Below are 23,170 nucleotides of genomic sequence, written 5' to 3'. Positions count from 1 at the left end.
TTTTTGGTTTTTCTCCGGTACCGGGAACCGAACTCACGACCTTGCGCTTGCCAGGCAGGCGCTTTGCCGCTGAGCTAAATCCCCAGCCCCTACTTAATCTTATGTCTGAAGATGGCATTTCATCAAATTTAGTGTCTTTTAGAAAACTGACATGGAAATTATCTAAGAAAAGAAGAGTGAGTTAAGGACAGTCTGCCCAGGACTGGTTCTGCTCTGCCCTGTGCGGGGCCGGTGAGCACCGCGTGAGTGACCGGAAGCACCCTGGGCCTCTCCCGCATCGGATCCCCATCTGACGGGGGGGGCGGGACAGTGGACCTGAGATAGGGCTGTGTTTGGTAAACCTTTTCATACTGGACTGGGTTTGAGCTTCCCTCTGCCAGGCACGGCTGCTTTTACCCTGGGGGAGTTGGGAATTAACTGGCCCTGTCCCCTGTGGACTCACGCAGTTTTTTGAGAGGCGTATGTGACAGCGGTCCTCAGCACCTCAAAAAGCAAAACCTCAAAAAATCCCCAAGAAAATAAATTCCAAAATACATATTGTATATTACTGTGATACGTACATACTTTGTCACTTAATCATCACATGACTTCACAAAGCAGGTGATATTCTCTTCATTTTACAGAGAAAATAAACAGACAAGCCACCCAACCATCCTTGAGGCTCCGAGATGTGTGAGGCAGCTTTCCCAGAGCTGGAAGGTTCTGAGCAGGCAGCTGCCCGAGCCTCTGCAGTAGGTCTGGAATCTAGGAAAAGCTGTGGTCAGCTCCGCTCCGGTGCTAGCACAGAGCACGCTGTGGAAAGTGTGGAAGGCGAGAGCAGCACCTTCCCTCCATCTCCCGTTCGTCCACAGCAGCCGCCGTGCTCAGCTCACCCTCAGGCAGCCAGGAGCTCTTCTGGACACCACCTGGCTTCCATGGTTACCCTGTAGAATGTCCGTTCTAGGCTGAACAACCCTCTGCAGCCGCGGCTCTCCTAAGATGAGCTGTCTCCTTCTTTAACAGAAGGTGTCCCGGCTCCCTCCCAGGATTTTGCTTTTTCTGTAGCTGGACAGATGACGTTGCTCATCATGCTCATTGTCATACTTTGTGTCAACCAGATCTCCTACCTGGAGGTTTTATCATGCACTCTAGCCACAGCTGTTACCCCGCCACCCTTCCTTACGTGGAATTCATGAGGGTTAGGCCTACTGGCTCCTCTGCCTGTCTTGCTTTTCACTGTCATAGGGTTGCTGTCTGTGGGTTTAGTGAACATCTTAGCGTCACAGTTTTTGACCTTTTCAAATTCTGTGATCTTCATCTTCCTCGGGCTACTCACACACATTTTCCTCTGAATCTTAAACTGCATGACAGTTACAGGGAGACATTGTGTAAGCATTTGTTGATTAAATGAGTGAATTTCTTAGCTTTTCAGTTCTCTTCCTTTTTCAGTTTACCCATTCTGCCGTCCCTTTGGTCTTTCAGTCCCTTCATTTTCCCCCGTGTTCAGCAGCCCCTTCTTCATTCTTTATCTGTTCTAGACTGCTTAGCTGCCTTGCCTCCAACGTTTTTCCACTGTGTTCCCAGGATGGGCAAGAGGATAGCACTGGGCATCAGATGTGTGCCTTTACCCATGCACCAGTTATTAGGGACCCCTGCAGTCAACCCCAGTTTTCTGCCAGGTGTTATGGCGCATGGTGAGAGAAAAGAGCAAGAGACAAAATATCCGTGCATCAGGGCTCTGGGATGACCAGTTGTTCAAGGGGAGCAAAAGGCCATGAGGCAGCCAGAGCCTTGGTATTTGTTATTGGGGAAAATGGCAGCTGGATGTGCTAGACGCGCGAGTAGGCAGGCAAGGCTTGTGACAGAGGGAACAAAGCATTCCTGCAGAAGGAACAGAACAGCCAGGTTTAGGTTAGGGTTAATGAGTAACAAGTAGCCTGCTTTGTAGCCAATTCTGGGAAGGAGTTTTTCTCTGGAGTCCTGCAGGCCTCAGTGGAGACATTATCTCATATCTTAGTCCCATGGTATCACAGTCTGTCTATCTGAACTTAACCATGGCCGTTGATAACGAACAGTGCCAGTCCGTCATCAGCTGTCTGCTTTCAGGAAGACGTGTGCACAGCCTCGGCCAGATTTGCTAATTAAACTGAAAGGCAATCCAGGGAAGTCAGTTCTGTACGGCCTGCACTGCTCGAGGTGAGCACAGTCACACTTGGGGCTCAGGGAGGCCGATTTACAAGTGACACTACGTGGGGGAGCCCTGGGAGGGGCTTCGCGTTGTAACCGGAAGATCACCCCTGATTTTAGCTGTCTAGAGGCGAGTGGACACTTACAAGCAATGGGACTGTTTTTCTTTGCTGAGTACTGTAGTTTTTAAGAGTCTTAAAGAAAATGAGATTCCATGAAGAAAACCAAACTCCACTTTCCTATGCTGTGATTTTGACAAGTTTATATTTGTTAAATATAATACCAAGCTACAAGATAGACTATAAGAACACAGTCATTTGGAGAGTTTATATTAAAATTATATATCAAGCAATAATCTGTGTTGAAAATACTAAAATGTGTTTCTCTGGCAAAATAGCATAAGGAGAGATGTGTGGATGAGAGTAGATACATAAAATTATAGCCAGCTCATTAATAAAGCATCTGTACTGACAAAACCGCTGAAGTATTAGGATAGTGCTTTGTCTATGGTAAGTGCTGAGTAATTCTTAGGCCTGACAGAATGTTCTCTTATCTCTTGGCAATAGTTGAGTGTATAGCATCTTTAAGTAATTACATCTTTATTCATGACCTAATTCAAACATGGATTGGAATAAAAAAGGGAAAAAAAACTGCAGTAATTCCAGTAAGTGGAGAGGATATTGAGATAGAAGCTTTTAACACAAATAAGCTAGAAAGCAAACCATAGGACATTTTTTTTTTTTTGATATGATGGTTTCTAAAATTAAACTGTCAAAATAAATGGAGAAATTAACAGTGGACATTCATTAGTGGCCAAAGAATGAGCTGCGTCGGGAACGGTAGTTTCCACAAAGAAAAGTGCTGCGCGTGGTTATGAAGCGAGGGCTGGCGGTGCTGTCCAGCCTGCGCACGTTCAGTTACCGCGCACCGCCTTGTGCACTACCTAGCGTTACTGTGTGAGACCGCCAGCACTCTGCTGTGCACACAGGTCCTCAGAAAGGACGGGTGGGGCGGCGGCGGCAGTGTGTGTGTGTGTCACTGTGCCTGGGGCCTCACACCCAGGTGGCTGCATGCTGCTTGATCAGCTGGGAGTTGAGCCCAGGTGCTTTCTTTACACATCCGGCAGCTGGGCAGGATGACTTAGAGGCTTGGTGCAGCTGAACACGGACCTCAGGCCCTGCCCTACCCTCCATGCCGTGTGTGTTTTGATAGCAGAGCTCTTCTGTTTCTGTGTCAGCTTTCTTACATCACACGCAGCACAGCTGGTGGCATGTTGCTTTAGCCTGTGGAGATATTTGAAGATTTTAGTGGTGGAACTGATAAATTTAGCTGCGTTACAGAACCCTGATGCAGTAGTCAGATAATTTGATGCCCAATGCCAAGTGATGCCCTTGGATAAGACAAGGGCTGTGTTCTGGTGAGTATAAAATGTGACCACGAGGTGGAAGAGCCCTACATTAATTTCAGGAAGCGTCTGTCTGTTTCACTTTCTAGGAGTGTCATCTGGCCTGGGAGTCTGCCCTCACCTCAGTGCCACATGTCCACAGTGAACAAATCATCTTCCCACCAGGCAGCCCCACATGCTGAGGAACAAAGAAATAAGCAAGCAAGCAAGCAACAACAAAATCCAGTTTCTTTTCTCATCGCTAGCAGTTCTGGCTGATCCTGCCTTAAATTCAGTCTTTGAGAATGGAACTTTGAAGTTTAAACTTTCCTCTTCTTTCTTCTAAGTATTTCTGTTTTTCCCTTAAAATATCCTAGGTTTTTCATCTTTATTTCCATTCTCCTGGTAGGAATCAGTGTTGACCTTATTTTTGCAGCATTTTATTTGGTGCTTTTGTATGTCCATGTATCTTGCTTAATGCTCGGTGCTACTCACGAGTGTGGTCCCCGTACAAGTACTCACTTCCTCTCTCTCTTACCACATTCAATAAAAGATTCTCTGGGAAAAAATAAGGGGAGATGAGATAGTACAAGGAGGAGTGTATGGGGTGTCCATAAATTAAATATGAATCTTTTCTCTAAAGAATTTGAATATTCTCAACTTGTTTTTGAGACAGGGTCTCACTATGTAGTTCATGGTGGCCTTGAACTCACTATGTAACCCAGACTGGCCTTAAACTCAGGGCGCTTTTCCTGCCTCAGCCTCCCAGATACTGGGGCTATAGGCAATCACCACCATGCCCAGCTAAATATTTTCAATTTTAAACTGCTAGAACTTCATTACTTTTCTTCAAATCCTTTTATAAAGACACTGAAGTTTTCTCAGTAGGAAGACCATCATAATGTTTTTCTCATTAAACTGTAGGTAGTTCCTGCTGAGAAGTAAATTGAGACCTAAATATGTGTTTTGCCATAGCAAACAGCAGAAAAAGTATTTCAAAAACAGTTACTTCTCTTAGAATTCAATTGGAGATGTTACATTTCAGAAGTCTTATTCTTATTGGTTGACATAGTGCTTCTTTCTAATTACCAAATTGGCTTTATTGGCCCTTATCTTTGTATTTAGAAAAGCAGTAGGTGCTTCCCAGCCCCCCACCCATGCTGGTCCCCCTGAGGGGAGGTGTGTGAAGGAGGGAAACAGGTGTACTTCTGTACAGGCCACTTAGTGATTGCTACACCATGCCTGTCCCTGCAGTACATTGGTGGTATCTTCCATGCGATCAGAGTTAGTAATGAGGGAGGGTGTAATATCCTGTTGGTTGTTGGGCAGAAAACTCATAAAGCACAGCTGGCCCTAGCTGTCGTGCAGAGAAACCTGGATAATGCATTTGAGTAAGAACCTCCTCTGCTGGAGGACAGGAGCTATCGAGGTGGCATCAGAGGTGCAGAGTGGCATCCCTTCCCTTTCCAGCCCAGCAGGTTGCCGTGGGTAGCATTGTGTGGTCTCAGTGTGTAGGTGCCCTATATATAGGCCCCGTATTACTAACTCATGAGGTGGCTTAGCCGAGTGGTCCTCAGCCTTTTCGGCCCAGGAACTGGTTTTGTGAAGACAGTTTTTCCATGGATGGGGTGATGATTTTGGGGTTGGCTTCTCATAAGGAGCACACAGCCTGTGTCCTTTGCATGCGGTTTACAATAGGGTCCACCCTTGCTGAGAACTTAACACCCTGGTGATCTGGCAGGTGCACAGTTCAGGCAGTAATGTGGGTGGTGGGGATCTGAAGCTTCACTTGCCTGCCTGCCCATGCCCAGCTCCTGGGTGGCCCGGTTCCTGACAGGCTGTGGACTGGTACCAGGCCGTGACTTAGTTCATGTTGTGTTGAGGCTGGGGCTGGATACTTTCTAGAGAAGGGGTTTGTTTGGCTTGTGATTCTGGGAGGTCTCCAGACAGCATGCGCTGGTGGTCGGAAGCACTGGCGGTAGGCAGAGGCTGTGCTGTGACTCACATACTGAGATGAGCACTTCGGCTGCTGCAGCATAGCGTGAAGGGAGCAGGGAGGTCAGGTGGAGATCAGATCCCGAGCCGTTTTGCAAACAAAATTAAATTCTTTTTCTAGTACTGCCTTACTTTGTGGATTTCAGCTGAGTAGAACATTACAAAAGAGGACACTAGAAAATAGTGGGGCTGCAGTAGTATAGTAAATGTGGTGCTAATTTTGCCCTCATAGTGTGGTATTAGATATTCTAAACATTTAACGATAGTGTGGGCTGAGAAAACACAAGATAAAATTTGCAGAAAGAAGAAATCAACACAAAAACTATAAAGACTATTAAAAGCCTGTGTATTCTACAAGGCAACCAGCCTGACCTTTTGAAAAACATCAGTGTCATGAAAGTGGCATGTTCTGCAGGTAGTGCTTACATTGTTTGATCAATTTTGTATGCCTGATCTGGCCATCTGAGCAACTACTTTGAAGAAAACTATGTAATATAATAACCATTGTTAATTTCCTATCATCTTTTGAAGTTCTGTATTTTTTTATTGTTGTTTTTTCCCTCTTTAAAAGAAAAAAAAGAAAGTGGCATGTTCTCTGTGTGTGCATGTGTGTGAGTTTTGGATGAATGCAGACCAAAGTGGTGTGACAACCCAGTACCATGTGGGACCCTTGATTGGATCTTCATTGATAATGCACAATTGAGTGTCACAAGTCAAGACAAACAGGAATGTTCCCCGGCTGGCCTTCCTGGGGACAGCTTCCTGGTGTCAGTTATGGCCAGGAGAGAGGAGACTGGAAGGCTCTCTCTGAGCCTGCTGCCTCCTGAAACCACTCTCCGGCTGTCTGGCTGTCCCTTCCTCGCTCCTTCCTTTTCCCAGCTCCTTCCTGGAGATCTCCCGCTGCTTCTCCCTGTGGCCTCTGGCTCCTGCCCTCCCTGCTGCACTGCTGGTCCTCTCTCAGCAGTTGCTTGCAGGCTGCAAGCTCACTCCTCTTGGCATATGCCTGTCCAGGTCGTCTTCACACCCACACCCACACCCAGCCCAGCCTCTGCCCAAGGACTTGCCCTGGTCGTCAGCCCTTCCCAATGGTTTCTGCTTCCTGCACCCTGTCTGGCCTCAGACCTGAGTGCCACTGTGGTGTGGTGGTCTTTTCTCTCACAGCATCGGTGTGTCCTGTCCCTGCCACTTACCCTCCCTGTTCCTCAGCCTAGGGTTTTCTGAGGCTTTCTTCTAGTGCTCTGCTGAAATGAAAAGATTCTGGTTATGAAAAAGTAAAGGCGTTTTGGTAGAACTCTGGGAAAACTCGTACATCTCTGTACATCTCACACCCATTCTCTACAAAGACCCCTTTTGTGTTTCTCCTCCTGTGTAAGACTTGAGAAACTCTTAACGCTGAGCACCATGTCTGCAAGGGCGTCTCCCCAGGCTGACAAGAGTGACGTGCGTGTGTGTGTCCTGTCCACTGCTAGGTCTCAGGGAGGCTTCTTGGCGTGTAGGAGATTGTAGACTTGTGTATCACCCGGCAGAATGAAAGAAGTGGGGATTGACCACATGAGATTTGCTAATAGGCTATCAATTTTTATCTAGATATTTAGATTTTTTACACTTTCCAGTTGATATTCGATATCAAAAAAGTTTAATTTCAGTTCTCTTTCAATGAGTAATTTTTTTTTTATTATTTTAGAAATAAAAGGAGGAAAATACTAACAGACTGACAACATTTTACAAAATAGCATAGGATCAGTACAGACATTACAGAGTTACAAACAGAGTGGTAGGGAATTAACAATGCTTATTGTATTACATATTGATATCTTCAATGTAGTTTCTCATGAAAACACATATAGACATACAAAGCTAATCAACCAATGCCTCAGTGAGTAATTTTTAAAGAAACTTGCTCTGCTGGCAATTAGTGAGTGTTCCTTACATTTTTTTGCTCCCACTTTCATATGTTTTTGGAAATCCGTAGCATTTTGTGTACTAATTCATTTTTTTATTACTGCTAATGTTCAAATGTTTGAAAAGGCTTAATATTTTTTATAACAGTAACATATATTGATCATTAAAGATTTAAAAATAATTAACCTCCTCAGTTAAAATTAGCTTTATTTCCTTATATACCTTCAAAAATATGTTTACATTTTCCCCTGTAAAATTTGATTTAATTTATATAGCGTTGTATATGTTCCTTTTGCTATAAGCTTTTCTTATTTTATAAAATGATATTCTAAGTGAAATGTGATTGAAATATGTGTTTTTTCTGGACACAGAGAAGCAATGCATTCATTATATCAGGATCCTGCCAACCAGATGCAGATACGAATTGCTTCAGTTGTTAATGCATACAAAAATATTTTTCTAAGTTGCATTACTAATATCAGCTGGCGAAAAATATTTTTCCTGAGAAATAACTCATAAAGGATGGTATCAATTAGGTTTGCCTTAAATTTTTCCTTTCCTTAAATTCTAACTAAAAGATAAATCACTTAGGGAAGAAAAATCTTTGTTACTGTTGAAAATCTGTGGTTGAGACATAGTTTTGACTCTTAAAAATTATTTTCATGTTGAAATAATTTAAAACTTAAAAATTACAAGAGCAATGAAAAAAATCCCAAAATTCTTACTCAGATGATTTTCCAGTTGTCAGCATGTTTCCATATTTTGTCTTATTCTCACATGTATGAGTGTATACAATATATAAAAATACAATTATGTACTTTACACCCATAGATTTCATTTAATTAATTAAGTGATTATAGTAACCTATTTCTAAGATCAACCAATTTATTCCAGCCACAGAATTATATACATTTTTTTTAATTTTAAAGAGAATAAAATAAAAAAATAGCAAAATAATACAACATAGACAAAAAAAGCAAAAACAGTAAAAATGATACAGGGTTTTAACACAAAATGATAGAAATTAACAGTGGTTGTTTATTACATATTATTATCTTCAACGAAGTTGCTCAAATTACCAGATGTAAGAATGCAAGACTGATCAAGCCATTAATGAGAATAAAAAATAATAATAAGAATTATTTTTATACTATTGAGTGTTACTCAGCTATAAAAAAAGATAAACTTGAGGCTTTTATAGGTAAATGGATGCAAGTAGAGACCATGCTCATATGTGAAATAAATCAGCCCCACATGTGTAAACATCCTATGTCTCCCTAGTGAAAGAACCTGAAAGAGTAAATAAAACCCAAAATGTACAATAGATCTTATGAAAGGGAAAGAAATTGCTCAAAGGAAGGAACAACTGGGATGAGGGAAAGGAGAAAAGGAAAGAAGGAGGGAAGGGAAAAAAAAATATATATATATATGTATATATGTATATAGAGGGATAGCTGGGATAACTGTACTGCTGATGTCTAATGGTCTGTTGAAAGGAACAATTAATGCTTTATTTATTTTCTGACCAATTTTGCATGCTTATATCTGATAATCTGAACAACTAGTATGAAGACAACAATATGCAATATAACAACCATTGGTGAAGTCCTACCATCTTGTCTAGTGAAACTCTGTATCATTTGAAATGTGTTTTCTTATGTTATAAAATATTACTCTATGTGAAATGGTATCACATTGTGTGACTATACCATTGTTTATTCAATGATTCCCTTACTTAACAGTAAGCCTGTTGGTATGTTATGCAACAGTTAAGGTTCAGTTAAAGTATTTTATATTTTATGTTAATAAACTAATATAACACATTTTGTTTTAGTAGATGTACTTTATTAACTTAATGTACTTTAGTACTTTCTCAGCAAATGTAATTTATTCCTAATAAGTTAAGTTTTAATAGGAACATGTTTATATTATTGACAGTCTATTAGTCAGCCCAGGCTGCCATAACAAAATACCATAGACCTATGGCTTGAATAAGACTTCATCACGGTCTGGAAGCTGGGAAATCCACCATCAGGGTGCCATCCAACTTGGTTCTCAGTGACGGCACTCTGTAGGCCTGGATGCAGCCTCCTCCTGGATAGGTCCTCATGTAGCAGAGAGGAAGCAGGCTCTCTGATGTGTCCCTGTATGATGTTGCTAATCCTGTCACAAGTGCTGCACCCCAGTGATCCCATCCAAAACCAATTACTGTGGAAAGGTCTCATTTCCAGATGCCAGCATGTCCAGGGTTAAGACTTTATTTATTTATTATTTATTTTTTTTTTATTTTAAGGATAAAAGGAGGGAAACATTAACAGACATACAACATTTTACAACATATCACAAGCACAATACAGACAATACAGAGTTACAAACAAAGTGGTAGGGAATTAACAATGGTGGTTGTATTACATATTGATATCTTCAAAGTGGACTTTAATATATGAGTTTTTAAGGGATAAAACTCAGTCCATAGCAACCAACAATAAAAACTGTTTCAGAAACTAATTTTTACCTAAGCAGTAATTTAAAAATTAAGATATAGAATTGATCTTGTTTCCCCTGTGGGAAAGATTATATGAAAGTCTTCAAACAAAAAGTAAAAAGTATCACTTCTTACTTATAAGATATGTAGCTAAATTATGCATGATTGTTACAAAAGAGGACTGTGAAATTACTGAAATGATTCATTCCTATACTGTTGCATTCCATGAGTGTTCATAGTTCCTGAAAAACTGCAAATTTCTCATAATGTCTTTTTAAATACTTTATGCAAAGAGACTTTAGAGAGTTCCCTTGTTTGGAAAATAATAAATTTATGGATGATAGTGATCACTTACTGAAGTTTCTTTATAAATTAGTCTTACTCTGTCCATAAATTATAAGACCAGTAAGGAAGGCTTACTATTTTTAGTGCTTTATATTTTTCAAAAAATAGTCATACTATTTAAAAAAATTTGACCTTGCAGCAGTGCTGTTGCTGTGGTAGAATAAATGTTACCTCTAGTTAATATTTTAGAAACTTGAAGCTTGGAGAAATTGGGTCAGTTCTGCTACTTCAGGATATATCTTCTGTGTGTTCAGAAATGGAGTTTTTATTGCCTTGCTCTGAGAAATAGTAATTAATCAGAAAAACTGACCAAATAATGATATATTTCAAATGGTCATTTATTGTTACCACTTCAGAGAGGCCAGGCGGGTGGCTTTCAGATTGCCCCACATCATTGCCCCTGGGTTGCCTTTGGTGAACTGGATGTCTGGGGTTGCATCTTGTTTTAAGTGTCTTCTCATTTTCTTTCTTTCTTTCTTTTTTTTTTTTTTTTTTTTTTTCTTAGTTTAATTCCTGGGTTGATGCTTGTAAATCGCCTCTGGTGAGTTGCTTTATTGCTAGTACTTAGAACCCTTAGGAAATGACTACTTCTCAGAGATGTCTTCCAGGTATAGCTGGTTTTTGGGTTTTGAGCCAGTTGTAAGATCCTACCTCTTCAATTTGTTGGTGATAAGAAGTTGCTGCCTGCTTGGTGCAGCCCCTGGTTCTTTGGCACTGGGCCACAGTATTTTCTATGACCCTTAGGTAATCTCAGTCTTGATATACCAGGAAGAACAGCTGGTTAGAGCAATCATGTCCCTTTGGCTAAAGTGGTATAATCCATAATAACAGTAGCATCAAACACAGCCTAGAAAATAACAAACTGAGGTAACATTAATTCGCCATCTTTAACTGTATGAACTAGATTTGTGGTTATATAGCAAAATCTAAAACAAATCAGAAAATTATATGCAGTAAGTAAGTCCTCAATATGTCAGTTTTACCCTCACAGGAGAAAATTTAAAATGGGTTAAAATTAAATTTAAAATTTAAAAGGGGTTAAGGAAAAAATAGAGAAGTAGTAGAGGGGGCTGGGGATTTAGCTCAGCGGCATAGCGCCTGCCTGGCAAGCGTGAAGTCATGAGTTTGATTCCTGGTACTGGAATCCCCCACCCAAAAAAAAACACCCACCAAGAAAGAGGTTAAAAACAAGGCTGGAAAACAAAAGAGGATCATGCAAACTGGGAAACTGGTGCAGAGGACAGGAGGAAAAGAGAAAAGAAATAAAAAGAATAGAGCGACAACCACAAAGAAGCTAGAAACCATGTTCACACTCATAAAAATAAGATCAAGCAATGAAGGGAAAAACAGCAACAACAAAAAAACAAGAAGAGAGAGAGGGTAAAAAAGAAAGAGTCCACTTCCAGGTTTGTCTCTGCTGTCACTGGTAGACAATGTGTGGAGAAAGAGCCCCAGTCCATGTTGATTTATCCCACAAGCCAGCAGTAGCTTTATGGCAGGTAGTGGATAACTCAGCCATTCTGCACCTTCTGGCTGAGATCAGACTCATTCGGCCTGCAGCTGTCAGCGCACCACCCAAGGGCCTGAGCCGACCTGGGAGTCTCTAGACCTGGAGCCAGCAGCCACTTCTGAACTCCGTTGGCCCCTCTTCGAGATGAGTCCCAGCCAACTGCTCTTCCACAGAAAGACCGGACCCTCAGCACTCACCACCAGCCAGCATAGTCCTTCACGTCCACCGCTCCCCTCCACTGCTGCATCTCTGTCGGGAGGCCTCGGGTCACCAGCAGTCACTATGTGTCCCCAGCTGTGAACTATTCCTCTTGAGTAGTGAGTCCCACTTGGAGAAAGCACCTCTGGCTACCTCTTTCTTCTTCATTGAAGTTTCTCCCTTCACTCTCCCCAGGGGTTTCAGTTCTCGAGTTAGATCTCTCCTGGGCCCAGGGGGCCCAGTTCCCTTCTTCTTGTCTTCCTTGCCTTGCTGTATTCCAGCATCTGGACAGCAACTGTCAGAGAGGCTCTTCCTCTGCTGCCTGCCACTCTACCTTCTTCATGGAAGTCTCAAACGGGTATTTGTGAGAACAGTATGGATTTATTATACTTGACATCTTTTTAGTGTTCCCTTTTAAGGTTTTAGAAAACTATTTCAATAGTTTTACTTTTCCTGGAGGATATCAGTGTATGGTCAGTATGAATATATAGTTCTTTTATATACTTTTAGAGTCATAGATTGATTTTATTAATGTATGAGTTATAGCAGAAAAATGCTTAGACTGTTGTGTAGAGTGTAGACAAAGCTAGTACAGATTCAGATCTTTTATCTCTTTTCATTTTTGGCTGCCAATTTTGGCTAAGATAGTGGGGGTCAATAATGATCTCTCCAGCATGTGAACTGTGCTCTTGCAGTGGGGAGCAGCTGTACAGTACATAAACAGGTGGGCTTATTTGTGCTGCAGTAAAACTTTATTGCAAAGTGAAGCAGCAGCCATATTTGGCTCTCAAGTTGTAGTTTAGTGAGTTAGAACTTAAAATGAAATAGAGCTTCTCACTGTACTTTTCAGTTGTTTGTCACATGCTTTGTTGACTTTGCTTCAGTCCTATTCTAACTCAGTCCTTTCATGCGTACTTCTGTCTCCTTTAACTTTACCTTTTCATTCACCTATGTGAGTGTTACAGTGCATTTATATCATTAGAGTTTATTCTAGGGTCTCTAACATCCTTGTAACATCCTTAAACATCTTTCTGTCCTTGTTACTGAGACCCCTCCAGTCAAATTCATCATTGACTAAGTTTTAAGAGAGAATGATGGTAAAGAAGTAGAGGTCCTGGATATAAAGATAGACTCCCAATCAATTTGGGTGGTGATGAATGACTTATTAAAGGAGCCAAGACTTATACTGCCTCTTTAAAAGCTGGAGAGAAATGAAGTATTAAAAAGAAGAGTATTTCAAGAAGTTGTTTACCAGGGGAAGCTCAGTACTGCCTCCCTCTCCCATTTCATACCCTAAATAATAAGTCCTACCATGGACTGGCCTTTTTCAAGGTCATTTCATGGAGCACATGATAATGACGTGGCTTGGCTTTTCTCTTGGGAGCACGCCAGTTTGAATTCTCTTTTCCTTCCATGTGATTAGTAAGACAGAATGGGGATGGGTGCTGGCCTGCCCTGGCAGAGCTGAAGACCTGTAGTCTATACCAGCTTTGCTCTCAGAATTTTGGCAAATGGGCCTCTCTCTGGTTGGCTTGTTGTATCCCTCTCTCCCTCCTTTCTTCCTTTTTGTTTCTTCCCTGTTGCTATGGACTAAACCCAGGGCCTTCATGCTGAACTGCATCCCCAGTGCTTTTTAAGTCTTTGAGACCAAGTCTCATTTAAGTTGCCCAAGATGGACTTAAACTTGAGATACTCCTGCTTCAGCCTCCCAAAGTGCTGGGATTACAGGCATGTGCCAATACACGTGGCTTGTTTTTTTCTTAATGACTCTTTGAGATAGATGAAAGTATTTTGCTGCTCTCACCTCCGTGCAACTCTTAATACTTCACTTCTGTCACCGAAATGTGTGTGCATTTTCTCCCCCCCAAGAGCCAGTTCTCCAGTGGGCCCCAGCCAAGTGTCCTGTAGCTCAGTTCAGTTTTGCCACTCTGTCCCTGGAGACAGCATCAGATCACACAGGTTGAGTGTTTAGTCCCACAGCACCGCACCCACTTCAGAGGCATTGAAGCCCCAGATTGTGACCTGTGCTTCTGACCACCTGGCTGTTGATCTTGGGGCCCCACACTGCCCTCCTTGGGTTTCATGAATGTGCTAGGGTGGCTCATAGACTTCGGGAAGCATAGTTGCCCTTTCCATTAAAAGGGCACCACAGAGATTCAAGAGTGGGCAGAAGGGATGCATAGGCAAGGTTCGGGGGAGGCACACAGACCTTCCTTCCATGCCCTCCTGTACCTCCGGAGTCCTGTAGCCTGGAAGCTTGCCAAACACTGCCCACTGGGGTTCTTATAGGCATGGTTGACTAAATCCTTGGCCACTGGTCAGGTCAGTGTTCAGCCCTTTCTGTCCTTGTTGGAGATTGGGCAAGGAGTTCAGGATATAAATTTTCAACCCAAGCTGGGTGCAGTGCCTCATGCATATAGTCAGTATTCTAGGAGGCTGAGATAGGAGGATCACAAATTTAAGCCCAGCCTGGGCAACTTGGTGAGGTCATATTTTTCATTTATAATAATAAGCAATGAGGTGGGGACATAGTTTAGTGTAAAGGCCCTGAGTTCAATCTGCCGTATCTGGGTGGGTGGGGGGAAGTTCTGTAGTCACATGAAGTGTGACTGAAGAAGTGGGGTCTGTGTTCCAGGCCCTGTCACTCAGGAGATGACACAGGATTGGGGAAGAGACCGTTGTCAGGTTTTTCTGACAATGACTTGGTAGGCAAGTACAACCACAGGGGTAGGAATAGCAAGGCACCTGACTTTCTCAGATTACAGCCTGCCTTCAGGTTTAAACACAGCATGAAAGGGGTTTTCCGTGGGACCTGGGTTAGCTCATTAGGGACATAATTTGGGATTTAGAATTTTTTAAAAATAGACTATGAATTAGTATTTCTTTCAAATGTGCATATTTTTCTGTGGAGTATGCAAAAAAAAAGTGGTAGCTGTTGCAAGATGAGTGGCTTACTGGCCGGCTCTCCCTGCTGGGACGGGGTACCTGAGTGCACAGCTGAAAGGAGGCGCGGCTCACTTCGCCTCCCGGCTTCAGAGGTTTCAGCCCGTGGTCGGCTGGCTTTGAGGCAGAAGCTGTGTCAGAGGACTGGTGGAAGAAAGTTGTTCAGCTCATGGCAGCCAGGAAGCAGGGTGTGCAGGACAGAAGCAGAGAGGACAGACCCTTCCAAGGAGAGCCCAGTAAGCCACTTCCTCCAGCCGGGCCCCGCCCCCTAACAGCCCAGTCAGCAGGGGACTCATTGGATGAATCTGTTGATGAGGTCAGCAGATGTCGGTACAGGAGTCTGTGGGGCATGCTTTGAATTTAAGCTGCAGCATATGGGTTTCTTGTTTGTTTGTTTGTTTGTTTTTTTCCTCCGGTACTGGGAATCGAACTCATGACTTGCGCTTGCCAGGCAGGCGCTGTGCTGCTGAGCTAAATCCCCAGCCCCAAGCATATGGGTTTCTGCCACCTGTCAGTCTCTTTACTTCTAATGATTGGATCTTACAGCAGTCACAGTCCAGTAGGTGAACACTGTGAATGGGTAGGTGCTGGGTCTGAAAGCGCAGCGGGTGTGGAGAAGGGAGGCCCCTGCAGTGGTGGCCTCCTGTATCGTCCCTCCTGTAGGTGTAGCTGTAGGCCGGGAAGACAACAGCCTGTAGCAGGTAGGGTCGGGAGCTGCCAGGACCTCTGGTGAGCCAGCTAGTCCATCTGAACTGCCCCACACTGCATGAATAACTTCACAGAAATCACAGTGCTTTTACATCCTACTTGTTTTTTTTGTTTTTTTTTTTTTTTTTTTGGTTTTGGTTTTTCTCCGGTACCAGGAACCGAACTCACGACCTTGCGCTTGCCAGGCAGGCGCTTTGCCGCTGAGCTAAATCCCCAGCCCCTACATCCTACTTGTTTCACCAGTTTCTGGTACCTGGTGCTGGAATTCATTCTAAAGCCAGAGAGAGGCCACGCTGCATGAGCAGATCTGCAGGACACCGGTTTTTAGCTTCTGGATTGTTGTGTAGTATTCTGTTCTTTTTACCTCAAGCGGGAGAAAGTAGGCACATCCCTAAGGTTTTAGTAATGTCACACTGTTTGAGCACAGCGATTTGACAGAAGGCGTCAAAGGCCGTCGGGAAGAATGAGCGTGTTACTATACAGGGAATATGGTGTCATGTGAAATTAAGGTTGGGGAGACCTCAGGAGATTTCTAAAACCCAAGGACTGAGATGGAAACAAAGACCTGTCCTCTAGCTTGGGGTTCTAGGAGTCAGGCTCCCTTGGGTAAAGTCAGAAATCAGGCAGTGAGTAAACCACAGCAGTTGACACGGGAAAAGTGCTGGCTGGGTTTGGCAAGGGGACCACAAGCTGGAGCAGGAGAAGATCAGCTGTGAAAGCCAAGCGCAGACTGAGTGTGAGTGGGTGGGCCAGCTACGCAGGAGCCCGCGGAGCAGTGGCCAGAACCAGGCCCAGACCGGTGCAGAGGCCCCGCTGGTGCTGACAGGACGCTTGCTCCAAGACACAGGGGCGCGGTGGAGGAAGGAGGGAACCCTCGTCCTTTCTCTTGGGGTGGGCACCCCATTGCTTTTTACCTTCACCAGTTCCGGAATCTGCTGCTTCTGCTCTTCTTCCAGACTTCGAGTTCTGCTTTGCAAGAAAGCTCTTCCCCAAGGGTCTGGGCCTCCCGTCTGGATCTCCACTGGTCCCTGGTGTCCTGTGGAGCCCAGAGGTACCGGCCCAGGTGGGACAAATTCCATTAGAATTTGACTTCCTAAAAAGTACAAGAGACGTTTTCAGTCACTTTTTTGTTTAGAGCACAGCAGAATTTGTTCATTATTTTAAACAATTCTAAACACTTAAAAAAGAAAGCAAACCATAGGGGAATTAGAAAAGGAAAATTTTAAATTTAAAGTATTTAAACAGAAATTACACTGCTAGGAGACTTTGGGGAAGATATAAGGGCAGGGCTTTGGCTCAGGCGAAGTCTCTCATCTCCAGGACACGGTGCAGGGCCACAACTGACTGTGAAAACTTTTCCTGATCACTTGGTCAGGGAACTAGTGTGGGCCATGCAGGGACCGCATCTCTCTCTGGCCAGGTGGCCTCGTGTGTCCCCTTTCCTTCTCTCTGTTTTGTTTGTCATACAACATTCTTAATTTTGAATGTTTTAAAACCATAATTTAAAAGCTTGTGCTAAAATAGAAATTTGCTAAACAAATCAGTCTAAGTACAAAATAACTACATGAAGCTTCATATTTGAAATCTGTCATAACCAATATTATGTGCATAGAAAAATACCAATCTAAATGAAAGAATTAACTTCAAGTTGTAAGCAAATATGGTTTATTCAATTCTTCTCCCTTCTTCAAAACCATGCAGGTAATATATGCTTTGAACACTAAAAATGATGAGCATGAATCTGCAATTCAAGCCCTCAAAGATGCGCATGAAGAAGAAATCCAACAAATTCTTGCAGAAACAAGAGAAAAAATACTGCAGTATAAAAGTAAAGTAACAGAGGAGCTAGACCTGAAGAGGAAGATCCAAGTTTTAGAAGCGTCCTTGGAAGATCACATAAAAATGAAGCAGCAGGCTTTGACAGAATTTGAAGCCTACAAGCACAGAGTCGAGGACATGCAGCTTTGCGCAGAAGCCCAGCACATCCAGCGCGTAGTCACCATGTCCAGAGAGGTTGAGGAGATCAGAAGGAAATTCGAAGAAAGATTACGGAGCTTTGGACAGCTCCAGGCGCAGTTTGAGAAAGACAAACGGTTGGCTCTGGAAGATCTGCGGACTGCTCACCGCCGGGAGATGCAGGAGCTGTTGAAATCGCAGCAGGATCACAGTGCCTCCATGAGCAAAGGGCAGGAGAAGGCAGAGGAGCTGCACAGGAGGGAGGTGGAGGCCTTAAGCAGAAGCCTGGAGGAGCTCAGACTTGAAAAGAAAAAGCTCATCGAGGAGTATGAAGGCAAGTTGAATAAAGCGCAGTGCTTTTATGAGCGTGAGCTTGATACTTTGAAAAGGTCACAGCTTTTTACAGCAGAAAGCCTGCAGGCTAGCAAAGAAAAGGAAGCTGATCTTCGAAAAGAATTTCAGGGACAGGAAGCAATTTTACGAAAAACCATAGGAAAATTAAAGACAGAGTTACAGATGGTCCAGGATGAAGCCAGCAGCCTTCTTGACAAATGCCAGCGGCTTCAGACAGCACTTGCCACGGCAGAGAGCAATGCCCAGGTGGGTCAGGCGTGGCTGCCCAGGGGTTTCTTCCACTCCTTCTCAGTGTGCTCAGCTCCTCGACTGCAGGGCAGCTTGGCTGGCTTAGGGTCCCTTCTTTTGGTTCCTACCACTTAACATCCCCACCCCTATTTTTGCCTTTTTTTGTATGAGAAAAATCAATGAAGGGTAATTTTTATTACCCTATACCTGTTATCAGAATTTGAGATACTAAAGGCCCAAAAGCCCTTCCAAAGGAAAGGATTTTAGTTGAATAACACACTGATGTTTTCTGTAAGGATTTGGGGGAGTTAAAATATTGGGCTTAGGGGTTAATTATGGTTTTTTCTTTAATAATAGGGATCTGCCCATTAAACATATTTAGACATCAAGCAAAAATTGATTGCTTTTTATACCTAAATTTAATAAAGGCATGGCACAAGTCTGAAAAAAGTGAAAAGCCTGTAGAAGTTCTGTTTTATTGGCATAGAACTTTTCCTAGCTATGTGTTAAATATCTGTAGGATATTAGAGTAGAAAGGGTGGTGGAGTAGTTTCCTGATTAGCTTGTGTGACGTGTGAAGATAGTATCAAGTATCAGCAGTGCTTAGCAAGTACAACATTATAGTTAAGTAGGACTTCTCAATAGGATGCAACTGATGCTTATAACTCAAATTATTTAGCATCCTGTCATTCTTGCATTTTAACAGTGGCTATTTAATCTTTCTCAGGTTCTTCAAAAACAGCTTGATGATGCCAAAGAGGGAGAGATGGCCTTATTAAGCAAGCACAAAGAAGTGGAAAGTGAGCTAGCAGCGGCCAGAGAACGTTTACAACAGCAAGCATCAGACCTAGTCCTCAAAGCTAGTATGTCTGCCCACAGTGTGTGGTGTAATGCCCAGCTAAAACCAGCACTCCCAAGTTCATTCCAGACAAAGTTTAAGTGTTGAGTTTCTTTCTCTCTCTCTCTCCCTTTTTTTTCGTCTTTTTGAGACAGGGTTTCACTATGCAGTTTAGGCTGCCTCAAAATCCCTTTGTAGCCGACTGGCCTCGGGCTCATAGCAGTCCTCCTGCCTCAGCCTCTCCTCATCTGTGCCATCATGCCCCAGGCCTAACTTAAAATTATTTGCTATTTTAAAATTGTTTGGGCTGTAGCCAGGTGTGACGGTGCAAACCTGTAATCCTAGCACTTAGCAGGCTGAGGCAGGAGGATCAGCAGCTCCAGGCCAGCTTGGAGCTACATAGCAAGTTCAACTCCCATTTCCCCAAAAAGCATTTGGACTATAAATATGCTAAAGAACTGTAATATCTTACTAATTAACCAGAAGAAGCAAATAATGACTTATTTTTTTATTTGTAGGAATACATTTTCATAAAAAAAATAAGAATTAGATAAAACACCAATGAAGTGAAACAGTGTTCCTGGGGGGCGTTGTCCTTTAAAACCATGTATTTTATAGCATTTAAGTTGGTTGAACGGTGTGTGGCATGCAGTGGGGCTTGTTACTAAGGCTTGTTCTGCACCCTAGAGCTGCGTTTCGGTTCTGAGGTGGCCGATGCTCTTGCATGTCCTCACTAGAGGAGGGGCTGCCCACACAGGATAGGTTCTGGACTTGGGTCTCCACTGAGGGCCTGGGGCACCCAGCTCATGTTAGGACCCTCCTCTGAATTTGCTGGGCTCACTGGGGAGGTGCTGCTGTCCCTTCCCACAGAGCTGGGACCTTCAGCTCCCGTGGGCACCCCCTGGAGGCTGTGTGGGCCCCGTCCCAGAGTTTCTGACCGGAGTCTGGGATGGCCACATTTCTAACAGAGTTCTCCGGGCACTGGGACCCTGCTTTGAGCCTGTGAGACACTGTCCGCCCACTCGCCTCTCATCCCTCTGTCTCCTACCGCACTCTCATTTCCCTCTGTCTTAACCCCTCCCGTTTCTGCTGCCGTTTTCTTTATTCACTCATAGCCTTGCTGTCCTCACCTATTACCGTTCTCTTGTCTAAATCAGATTAGGTTTTGCCTGAACTGCTGTCTACCACCTTTGTTCCCTGCACGTAGAAATTCTCTCTGTTAAGATTAAAAGAACATTAAAAATGAATGAATTGCTCACTTTTGCTGTGTAGCATCAGCCAGTGCCTTACCTTAGCATCAGTCTCTTGGTTTACTCCCAGTGGAATTTAGAGACCACTGAGGAGCTGCTCTTACTTCAATTTGTATTTCTTACAGTTTTTAAAAAAAGGCAGAATGGTCTGGGGAGCATCCACAAAGTGAAATGGACTTTCTAGTTTAAATTATTATAGTTGGATAAGAAGTAGTCCCATGGATAAGTAGTCCCTTGTATAAATATGTCCATTTTATACAAGGAGAAAACCAAAGAAAAATGTGTACATAGAGACCACTTATTGTACATATGTATAAAGGACAGTTATGTAGTTGAAGATAAACTGTTTGATATCCTGGTGCAACTGATTCTGCAGTTAAAAGGGTTTTCTTTGGGGGGGTAGGTCATATTGGAATGCTTCAAGCAACTCAAATGACCCAGGAGGTTACAATTAAAGATTTAGAATCAGAAAAATCAAGGGCCCATGAGAGATTATCTCAGCTTGAAGAGGAAAGAGCTTTCTTGCAAAGCAGAACTCAAAGTCTGGATGACGAGCAGAAGCAGCAGATTCTGGAACTGGAGAAGGTAAAAAGCAGTGGGGCGCCACCGCAGGGGAAGGGAGGGGAGACTGGCTTCCCTCACTGCAGACGGGGGCGCTCGGGGCGTTTGCTCGCTGCTCCGGAGCAGCACCTTCTCATGCCCATGGAAGGTGTAGACCTAGAGGGTCTCATATTGTGGACGTGTTCAAGGTATGTGGGCAGTAGTCTATAATGTGGAAACTGAAGACATTTCAACTTGTTTCAGGCCATAAACTGAATTAAGTGTTAGTTCAGTGGAATGTGCATTTATAGCCAATCGTGTTTGATTCTCTAGTCAATGAAGAGTATTATCTCATATACACCTAGGACACTTATAAATCTAAGAAGGACAGGCATCCAGCTCTGAATACAGTAGTCATACAGCAGCATATTGAATTTCTAGATTAACAAACAAGGCAGCACTTACAGAGCCATTGCTGACTATTCTAGTTTTCCAGGTATCTACAAAACAGCAGTTTAGCTCGTCCTTTCCTTTCTCCTCCCCCAGTAGCTAAGTGTATTGAAGGCTGTCTGTCTTTTCTGCCCGTTGCTCACTCTCCTCTGGTCCTCAGCCTGGCGCGGTCTTCTTTCCCCACGGTGCGTGCTTGGGACCCGCACCAGTCTCAGCCCCGGGACATCCCAGCTGCTGACGGGTGGCTCCTCCCTTGCTGGGCACCCACACCCACTGGGCTGTGGTGTCTCACTTTTCTGGGGCGCCACATTCCCTCCTGTTTGCCTCACACCTTCCTGGTCGCAAAACCTTGTTTGAACATTCCCTCTCCAGCAGGTCCTTTACCACGGGTGATGGCAGGGTTTAGTCTGACCCCTGTTGTTGTCCATTCCAGTACCGTCAAGGGGGTCTGCTGTAGTGCTGCTTCCCGGATCTGTAGGTCTAAGGCAGAGCTAACTTTCCACTGGAAGTAAACACTTGACCGTCAGCATGCTCAAAACTTTCTCCCTCTTCCACTTCTCGTTTCAATCGACACCAGGAATTACTCCTGGTTGCTGTTTTGTCAGCTCCCTTCCCTGTTGCTGAGCCCCGTGAGTTCTGGTCCTTTGCGTACTCTGATTCCATCCTCCCACCTTTGTACCCATTTGCAGGTCTGCCGTTGCTCCCTGGGCTTACAGTTTTAGCCTCCTAACTGCTCTCCTGGCCTTCAGTCAGCTCACTGGCCTGCCACACTGTTTTTAAAAATATGTTACTTCAGTTGCAGTGACTTCTCATTCCCTTCAGAAAGCATTGAACGTCCTCAATATAAAAGACCACTTCTCTCACAGGCCAGCCCTGCTTGTGCTGAGGCCCCTGTAGCCTATGCCCCGTGGCCATGTGAACTTCCAGCCTCCCTAAGCTTGGAGGGAGTTTAGCTGGTTAGCTCCTTCTGCCCTTCCCAAAGCTGGGTCTGAACGCAGGCTTTTGACAGCAGGCCTCGGTTTGACAGGTCCTCGTGTGTGGTTGCCTTGCGGGCTTACTGTGAGAACGAGGTGAGAGAATGTGTGATTAGCAGCTCAGGACTTTCCCACCCTGCGCACAGCTTCCAACCCTGTCTGGTTAGCTCCCCTCCTATGGTCTCTCGGACACAGGGTGGACGCCTCTTTCTTGAAACTCGTAAGACTGCATTGCCACTGCCTTTTGAGTTTTTCCATCACCAGTCTGTGGACGCTTAAAAGGTACATAGTTGGCACCCAGAATTGCACTGGGCAGTGTCACTTGAGTGATGAACGCTGAGCCATGTTGTGTGCTGTTCCCGAATACCGGCGGTCTGTCTTCTTTAAGCTTGCAGATGGGCTCACTCACACTGGGTTTTAACCGGTTAGTCCATTTCTAGGTTTGAAGTGTTTTATTTTGGGTCTGCCTTGCTATTCTTGGGAAGATCCGTGGTGTGTTTCTGTGTTTCAGAGTCTAGGTCTCGTGGCACTCACTTCACTCATGCTTGCATATTTGCAGGGTGTTCAAGTACGAGCAGTGGTCGTGAGGAAAGCGGGTGCCAATAATTATTTGTTTTAATTTAAGAAAGTAAATGAAGCAAAGAGAACTCAGCAAGAACATTATGAGACGGAGCTTAAAACCCTGCAGAGCAGGTTGGAAGGGGAGGTGGCTCGATTACATGAAGCCCACGCTAAGGCTCTGGAGGAGTTAGCCCGGAAGCACCACGTGGAAGTGGAGGCCGTGCACAGCAGCGCGGCTCGAGACAGGAGGACGCTGCAAGTGGTGAGTAAGCCTGCTGCTCCTCCCTGCCGCGATGCGCTGTCGGCAAGCGTGGGCGCGGTCTGCCCTCTGGAGACGGGGTTTGCTTCTGTGGGGGGCGCCTGTCTTGTAGCTGCTGTGGAAG

General features: G+C 44.1%; 1 protein-coding gene across 4 annotated transcripts in view; it reads left to right on the top strand.

The window, feature by feature from the left end:
• Window positions 1-23,170, top strand: part of Fam184a (family with sequence similarity 184, member A) — a gene marked incomplete at its 5' end in the record, with an annotated part of 92,709 nt that overhangs the window by 13,423 nt on the left and 56,116 nt on the right. For all 4 annotated transcript variants that reach the window (XM_005389128.2, XM_005389127.2, XM_013516641.1 and 1 more), the window contains 4 exon segments: window positions 17,338-18,192; window positions 18,902-19,037; window positions 20,666-20,847; window positions 22,852-23,049. In XM_005389128.2, the coding sequence (XP_005389185.2) occupies window positions 17,338-18,192; window positions 18,902-19,037; window positions 20,666-20,847; window positions 22,852-23,049 (1,371 nt within the window).

The sequence above is a fragment of the Chinchilla lanigera genome, unplaced genomic scaffold (genome assembly GCF_000276665.1).
Source record: "Chinchilla lanigera isolate Chin_1 unplaced genomic scaffold, ChiLan1.0 scaffold00035, whole genome shotgun sequence".
NCBI lineage: Eukaryota > Metazoa > Chordata > Mammalia > Rodentia > Chinchillidae > Chinchilla > Chinchilla lanigera.
The sequence above is the reverse complement of the archived record's forward strand: the minus strand, read 5'-3'. Positions and strand labels throughout refer to the sequence as shown.